General features: G+C 41.2%; 1 protein-coding gene across 1 annotated transcript; it reads left to right on the plus strand.

Annotated features, from left to right (window-relative positions):
• Nucleotides 1-554: 554 nt before the first annotated feature.
• Nucleotides 555-4,188, plus strand: LOC139728842 (CST complex subunit TEN1-like). The gene is made up of 2 exons (XM_071639784.1): nt 555-682; nt 3,568-4,188. Exons 1-2 carry the CDS (start codon nt 579-581, stop codon nt 3,863-3,865), a joined length of 402 nt encoding a protein of 133 aa, XP_071495885.1. The 5' UTR covers nt 555-578; the 3' UTR covers nt 3,866-4,188.
• Nucleotides 4,189-8,032: the final 3,844 nt, after the last annotated feature.

Raw genomic sequence — 8,032 nt, forward strand, 5'->3', positions numbered from 1 at the left:
GACATAGCAAGGAATATTCAAGAAGTTATGATTAAAAATATCCCACTTTCTTATTATTTTCTTTGTCTTTTAGGAGCTTTAATCACAAATATCTCAACAGAACAATTCAAAATGGAGTTAGCATGGTTTGTGATATAACTCTTCAATTGACGGATACACTAGTAGATGAATAGACAGAATAGATAATAATAAATTTGCCGGATATGTAGGTAGGTAGGTAGGTTGGTAGATAGATAGATAGATAGATAGATAGATAGATAGATAGATAGATAGATAGATAGATAGATAGATAGATAGATAAAAAAAAAAGATAGATAGATACTAATAGATTGATAAATAGATAAACAAATAGATATTGATAGGGATATATAGATATGGAAATACAATTTAAAACAATTAGCTTTGTCTCCAACGTTTACCAAGGGGGCGTGGTCTGTTGATTGGTGATTGCGTAACACCCCGTGTGTATACACGACAGGTTGTGTACACGCCGCCGCCCCGCAGAGGCAGCGTACACGTGTTTGTCGCATGCCCGATACGTTTGATCTATCTATCAAAATTGACAGCAAACGATCACCATGTCGTCACGTCTGCCTCCCCACGGAGAGATTTTTCGTTTGAGTGAAATTCACAGCCTCGGACCAATTGGTATGAAGGGGAAATCAGTCAGAGTCATGGGAAAGTGAGTCGAGTTTCTGTGTCTGAATCTTGTCGAAGTCGAACGATCTGTGTGATGTGAAGAGAAGTCCAGCGTTTTAGCTCTTAGTCTTACTTAGTCCCTGGCATATAGATTTGTGTAGAACAGCTGCAGCTCCTAGTTAGCCCCAATATTCCCAGCTAGCCAGCTGCATGCTGCATGTAGCGGCGGGGCGGCCGGCGGGGTGTTTGTGCTTTAGTACATGTAGTCATGTCATAGACAGTTAATAGTATATAGGCTCAAATCATGCTTGTTGATGTCAGCGCGTTTAATGCGGAGATAAAGCTCAAAGCAAACGGAGGGTTATCCAATCCTCTTGAAAAAAAAAAAATGATTAAATTTAAAATCAATTTTATTGCCTTGCAGTACTCTGCACTTTCTAATACTGTCTGTAATAGCAGTACTAGTAGGAGTAGGGCCTATAATCCTTGCTATTAGTAGCACATCATCCTACTACAGGCACAGCCTAGGCAGTCTACACTTGCGACTACAGGAATGGGAAGTTAAATTTAAGTTGAGAATGGGGTTGTAGGGTGTTGTGTGGACTAATACTCACAGTATTATTAAATTAAATAAATTCACATGTGAAATTATTTAATTATTTCCAGAACATGAAACAAGCTGCCCATAATTCAACCATAACGGACGTGTCCAAAATTTGACCACCGGCTACATGTAAAAGTGCTAAAACCTACGCTTTTGCATGCAGTCAGATTTTGAGACAGGAGGTTTTGAACCTTGGTTATGCACTTGTCAATGTAATGACGCACCCCACTACCCCCGGACATGGGTGCGTCATGGTCATTTTTTGACTGACCACACGGGGTTTTTGACGCACCCCCACAGTCACTTTTTGACGGACCACACGGGGTTTTTGACGAACACCACAGTCACTTTTTTGACGGACAACACGGGGTTTTTGACGAACACCTAGGTCACTTTCTTGACGGACATCCTCGGTACATATGACGCACCCCGTAAATACTGAAAGGATTTTTGCATACGCTTTATTCACGCAATTTCATTTTCTTTCGGTTCGTAAACACAATTTGTCAAAGTTTCGGCAAGTTTCCCTTACCCTGGCCCTGTAAGCACCGTACCGTCATTCACCGTACATCACTCTGCTGCTACGATATTCCGAATGTATGTGCATGCAATCCATAGTCACCTGGCCATGACTTGTCTGCAGATGCGCTGTATGTGCGCGGCCATTTCTAGTCCGGTTGAATGCAACACATGGACGATGTACGTTCGATGAGGAATAACGAGCACGCTGCTCACTTGCGAATTGCACAGCCATGACAGCGTTAGCGAGCGAGTCGCGCACCACTAACACTCGACTTGCCTGGCTTATACTGCAGGTACGCGCAGTACGCACCACGCAACGGTATACCAAAGATCGTATGCGGAATTCCGTATACGATCTTTGATTTTACTATTTAGTACTGTGAGGTTGAAATCGTTATATCGCTAAACAGTCCGTCTGGCTTGAGATTGAGTATGCGTAATTTCATGAGTTTGTTGGAAAGAAAATGTGAGGAGAAAGGGTGGCTTTTAAATCATTTGCTTGCCAGATTCGGGCAAGCATTTTTCCCTCTTAGGCCTACTCCAAAACGCTTCCCGACTTTGATTCTCACTTGCCGCGGGAAAGCGCTCACTGTAAATTCACTCGCGGTACGTACGTGTATCCGGTACTGGTAGCGTGCAAAAATGCGTGCAGTTTTCCATAGCCAAGTGCATACCATGACGCACCCCTCGGTTCAGAATAATGCGTGTTATTTTCCATAGCCAAGTGACGTACCATGACGCACCCCTCGGTCAAAAATTTGACGACAATGATGGGATTTTGACGCACCTCTCGGTCAAAAATTTGACGGACATAGCTGGTAAAATGACGCACACCTGGGTCACAAATTTGACGGACCAAACGAGGAAATGACGCACCCATGTCCGGGGGTAGTGGGGTGAGTCATTACATTGACAAGTGCATTACATGTATTACCAGAGGTATGCAATTGTTTCAGTATGTGGACTTCATGAAAGCCTTTAAGAGGTGAAATTGTGGTCGTACATGTTTGATTCAAGATTCGCAAGAATATAGTCTTCAAAACATTTGAATATTAAACAATGACATCCAGAGACTCCAACTCTCCCGTTTTCGACGGGAGATCTCCCGCCGAAAACCCATTTTTGCAGAATCTCCCGTTCTCCCGCTGGAGATTTGATTTCTCCCGCCCTGGCTCTATGTCTCCCGGTGGAAAGGATTTCTTACTTGTTGCTATCGTATGTTGAAAAAATTAGCCTTAGATAGCACCAGAGAACATCTAGAACCCTAGGAACTTCACGCTTCGCACACATCAACTTGGAGTCTCCCGTTTGCTAGGGGTTTCAGGCGGGAGAATCTCCAGATCAGAAGGTGCTTGGGGTTGGCGTCTCTGGACATCAGTCAAATCAAGTGATCAAGTTTGAGAGAACAATTTTATCCCTGAGCATTTTATCTTGCAATGATTGATTTACTCTCTATTAACTTGTTGTCAACAGTCATATAATGAAAATGAATGTAAAATATAGTCAACTTTGTCCATTTGAAGCCAAGGAATCTCAAGGAGTTAGATAGAAAATGTCTGGCCTTTTGCATGATATGTTAGAAAAAAAAAATTGCCCAAGATGATGCCTTTTCCCCTATCCAGATGATTATGTCTTGTGCAGAGTTAACCACATCCAAATCAACATTATTCATTCTGTGTGCAAGTCTCTCAAAATCTTCTGTTGTGACTAAAAAACAAAGCTCCACAACCATGTGGTTATTTTTGGATTTGAATGAAATAGACTATGAATGTTTTTTTTTTTTTTTTCTTTGTTAATCTCAGACTTACAACGTACAACCCGGTCAAACAGCTTGCCATTATTACATCTTCTGAACAAAATCAAACGCACCAGCTGACCATCAGCACACGGCTCATCGAGCCATTCCAGGCGAGGGCAGGGTCACTGTCCCAGTTCATCGGTGAGATGCCCCCAGAAATACCGACTCCTGCAGACATGGTGGTGCAGGCACGCGTGGTACGGTGCATGGATGGGATCGACACCACAATGTATTACAATGCTGTGGAAATACAGAGGCGGTATCTAGCGTCCAGAGAAGCTGCGGAGCCTTTAGGAACCTGACTTGGCATTCAGACGAGAAAGAAGGAACATTACTCGTCTTTCAACAGTCACTGTACTTATCTCATTGAACAGAGCTCATTTGACATTCCTATACAATGTAAAATAGACAGAAGTACTAAAAACCTAAATAGCCAAAGATGTTTGCTCCGTACTAGTTCTGTATTGCCAAGGCTAACTCTTATCACAAAGGGACATTGTTCAGTTTATAACTGTAAAACGAGGAATGTTTGCATGCATTTTGATTTCGAGAATTTCGGGAGAGCCAAGATTTGCGAAATCAAAATGCACGCAAAAGTTTATGTTTACAGTATATGCATTGATTGTTAGAGGCAACTTGTGAAAATTTCATGCTGCAAAAATATCATGTTTGACAGTAGTTGTGTCATGTCCGACCTCTTGAATGTTGTGCTTGGCATGGACACAAAAGAAATGCTGCAATCAAAATCCGTCTGCCCCATACTCTATGCTGTTTATACTGTGGGAAGTGGGAAGATTTGTAAATTGGACCTTGCAGGGGTCGCACTTAACTTTTTTTTAACTAGCCAGGCGGACTACTTAGAATCAATTTTGACACTGAAGCAATATTTTGGCTAGCCAGACGGACTAGTTACTTCAGAATTTTATGATTTTTAGCTAGTCCGACATTTTGGGTGGCCAATGGCCAGCGGACCATCGCCAATTTCGAACCCTGCCTTGAGACACGATTGTTTGACTAGTCAAACTCAAATCTTACATATCCCGAAGTCAAGAAGACCGTTGGGGTGCCACAGAAGACTTCACAGCCAGTTTCCTCCATTCCTCCCTCTCCTCTGCCTTTCTTTGTGCCTCTCTTTACCTTAAGCCTGTCCAGTCTTGTATGTTATCTTCCCATCTCTTCTTTGGTCTACCTCTTGAATTGCCCCCTTTCCTCTCACTGTGCCTTGTAAGATTGTTTTGGCCAGTCCTGATGATCTCACTCTACAGTATGTCCTCCAAAAAAATTACAATCAGATTTTTGCATTGATAACTTCCAATATGATTAAACTGTCTAAATGCTACTTCAGGGTCTAAAAAGATAACATCTTCCCTATATTTTGCAGAAAACCTCATTCAATTTGGTTAAGTGGTCACAGAGAAATGTGAATCGTTGTGAAGCATGTCATGGATGTGATTCTTAAGTTTAGCACTTGGATGCTGTTGGAACTGCATATTAATGTGTGAACACAATGGATAGAACTTGGAGGGAAGGGATTCCCGACATGCTCTACAAAAATCCTCATTTTTCTTTGACCACTGAAGCAAATCGAATGGGGCTTTCTACAAAATGTGGTTAATGACTTATAGTTTCATACCCTGAAATTGTATTTGGATTGATTCACTATCTTTTAAGTTATCATTGCGGAGGGTCCTGTTGTATTTTTTTTTTCAACATACGATATGCCCACACCATTCTATTTGAGTTTGTGTAGATGATAAACACATGTCCAAAAGGTACAGATTTGATCATGTGGGAGTAGCACCCCTCATCAGGAGACTTGGAGGCAAGCTTGAGCATACTACCGGGTACGTGTACGGGTACAAAGCGAAATTATACTGTGCCTCCCAGTTGGGTGAAGTACTTATCACGCTATGATTTTAATGCCGCTGAAGCTGCTGGACTGACGTTATGCTAGTAAAGAATGTGGCTGGAATGTTCTTAGAAATTATCTCTTGATGTGCATTGTACTCTGTACTCATTTTAGGGGACATTCAGTCACTTTGTTTGAGCCCCCCCCCCCCTCATGATTTAAGTTTAAGTTTGTAGACACCCCAGCCTAAAGAGAAGTACTAGTGGTGCTTCCAACTTGGCAAATCAAAATCATGGTCTTAAACATTAATACTTTCAGTAACTAGAAAAGCACTCTGAGAGCGCAGACCACCGCCAAGCAGCTTCTTTCCACCAATGATCTTGCTCTTCCCAAAGAGATTATTTTTTCTCCTTTCCACCACTTGGGAAAAGCTCTTTGGGCCCTTCCATAGACAGGCGATGGAAATCACTGATGATCAGTGATTTCCATCGCCTCTAGAAGAAACTAGAGCACGCACTTTAGTGCGCGTTTGAAAACCTCAAAAATGCACAGCTTGAACTCCCAAGTTCATTGACCCTACCTGTCAAAATATTAAAAATCTTTCATAAATTCCCCCAAAATTCTCGGATCACTACCAAAATTTAATCATTTGTTACTTGTGTCATTCTCAACCTTTCCTGTAAGTTTCGTCTATATACGTCAACTACTTTTTGAGTTATTTTGCACACGGACAAACAAACAAACAAACAAACGGTAACGAAAACATAACCTCCTCCCTTGGCGGAGGTAATAAAGTGCTTGATATTGGAGCTGTGATAATGTTCTCACTTTGACAGGTTGCCAACTTAATTGCCTTTTCTTGCCACTGTGCTCTTTGGAGGAAGATGAATTTCTCCATGAGTTTAATTTCGATGCTTTGCAAGTTTCAGAGACTCCAACCCCAAGCACCTTCTGATCTGGAGATTCTCCCGCCCGAAACCCCTAGCAAAGGGGAGACTCCAACTTGATGTGCGCAAAGCGCACACACGAGCGCGAAGTCCCTCACGGTCTATGGTTCTAGATGCTCTCTCGTGCTATCTAAGGCTTATTTTTCAACATACAATGATACTAAGTAAGAAATCATCTCAAGCGGGAGAACGGGAGATTCTGCAAAAAAAAATGGGCTTTCAGCGGGAGACGTCCCGTCGAAAGCGGGAGAGTTGGAATCTCTGAAGTTTATATACAGTGTCTGTTCATATTCTGGTTTGGTTGTGTAAGCGGCCATATGGACACACACATGATCATACATACACAATGCACAGACAAACTGACACAACACAAACACAATCACACACTCACAACACACTCCTACACTCTTCACATACACACACACTCGCACGTAATAAATCATAGTGGTCATTCCAAGGTGGTATTGTGTTATCCTGTGTACATTTGGAACTTAAATGCTAGTGCAAATTTCACCATTTGAAATAAAAACTGAACCAAAACTGCATTGTATCTGTTCACTCCATTTTGTTTGTGATGTAAACTTTTGACTGAGAACTCAGACATTTTATGATAGATACTTTTAAAAGATTTAATGTTCATGAGCAATAATGATGCTGTGCTACATTGTACTAGTTACCAGGGTATTAACTAATTGGTTTTATCTCTTGTTGTTGTTTTACAAGTTTGGAAATATGTGAATTCAACCCAATATTTGCTTTTGAGCATTGTGTAGCAGTGTTCTATTTTAACAGTCATGCAAGGTATTTCTGTACCTGATAAAAATATTGCATTGCTCTGTAATAGTCAGATGTTATGCCTTACCCGAGATAAAGCATCCATTCTACATGAACAGTATTTGGATGTTTCAAACAATGCTGGTCATTAGTCTTCCATGTCGTGTTTAGTTTCTGTTCCATTGATGCCTCGGGAACTGTAGATATTTTGATACTGTTGATGGCTTTGTTACTGTTCGATCTAAGAACAAGATATCTTCAGCTGAGAACTAGAAGTGCACTATCGCGTTGTAAGAATTGAGCATATATAAAAACGGAAAAAATTCATTACATAAATAGTTAATTTTATCGAAAGTGGGTAGATTTGTAAGCATTGTTTCAAATATTGGGTAAAATCTGGGAGGTGGGAAGATCCCACAAATAGTGCCCTTGTGGCTATAATTTGTAACATCTTACTGGAAATGAAAAATGTAAAATTGACACCATAATGTGTACAACAGGACAGCAGTAACTCAATGCACCCAACATTGTGTTAAAGCCCTTCTGGTTCTCAACCAATGATACGGTATCCTCCCACACATCACCTGCTGTTGTCATAGAAACCGCTTCTCAAAACTGAAACCAGAGACTACAGAGTTTGGTCACAAACAGCTCTTCAATTATCCCATTTTATTTCACCATGCTCACTACAAGAGAGAAGACACAAGTACTTTTATCATGACAGAAGGACATGTATACATCTAAAGACTATACTCCTTCCACTATGCACCTGTACAATTAGACCCGGGGTATTTACAATACTGTCCAATCAGTATCTCTTACCCCTCCCTGGTCAAATAGAGTCGTGTGGGTTTTGCATGACACTGAATTAACCTGTTCCATACTGAACTCTGAAACAC

The sequence above is a fragment of the Diadema antillarum genome, unplaced genomic scaffold (genome assembly GCF_040938485.1).
Source record: "Diadema antillarum isolate AM-2024a unplaced genomic scaffold, OU_Dant_1.0 scf00000020, whole genome shotgun sequence".
In the NCBI taxonomy this organism is placed as follows: Eukaryota; Metazoa; Echinodermata; class Echinoidea; order Diadematoida; family Diadematidae; genus Diadema; species Diadema antillarum.

Coding starts and splice junctions, on each gene's coding strand:
- LOC139728842 (XM_071639784.1), top strand. CDS start 579: ATGTCGTCACGTCTGCCTCCCCACGGAGAGATTTTTCGTTTGAGTGAA. Junction 683..3,567: donor TCAGTCAGAGTCATGGGAAA/GTGAGTCGAGTT, acceptor TGTTAATCTCAG/ACTTACAACGTACAACCCGG.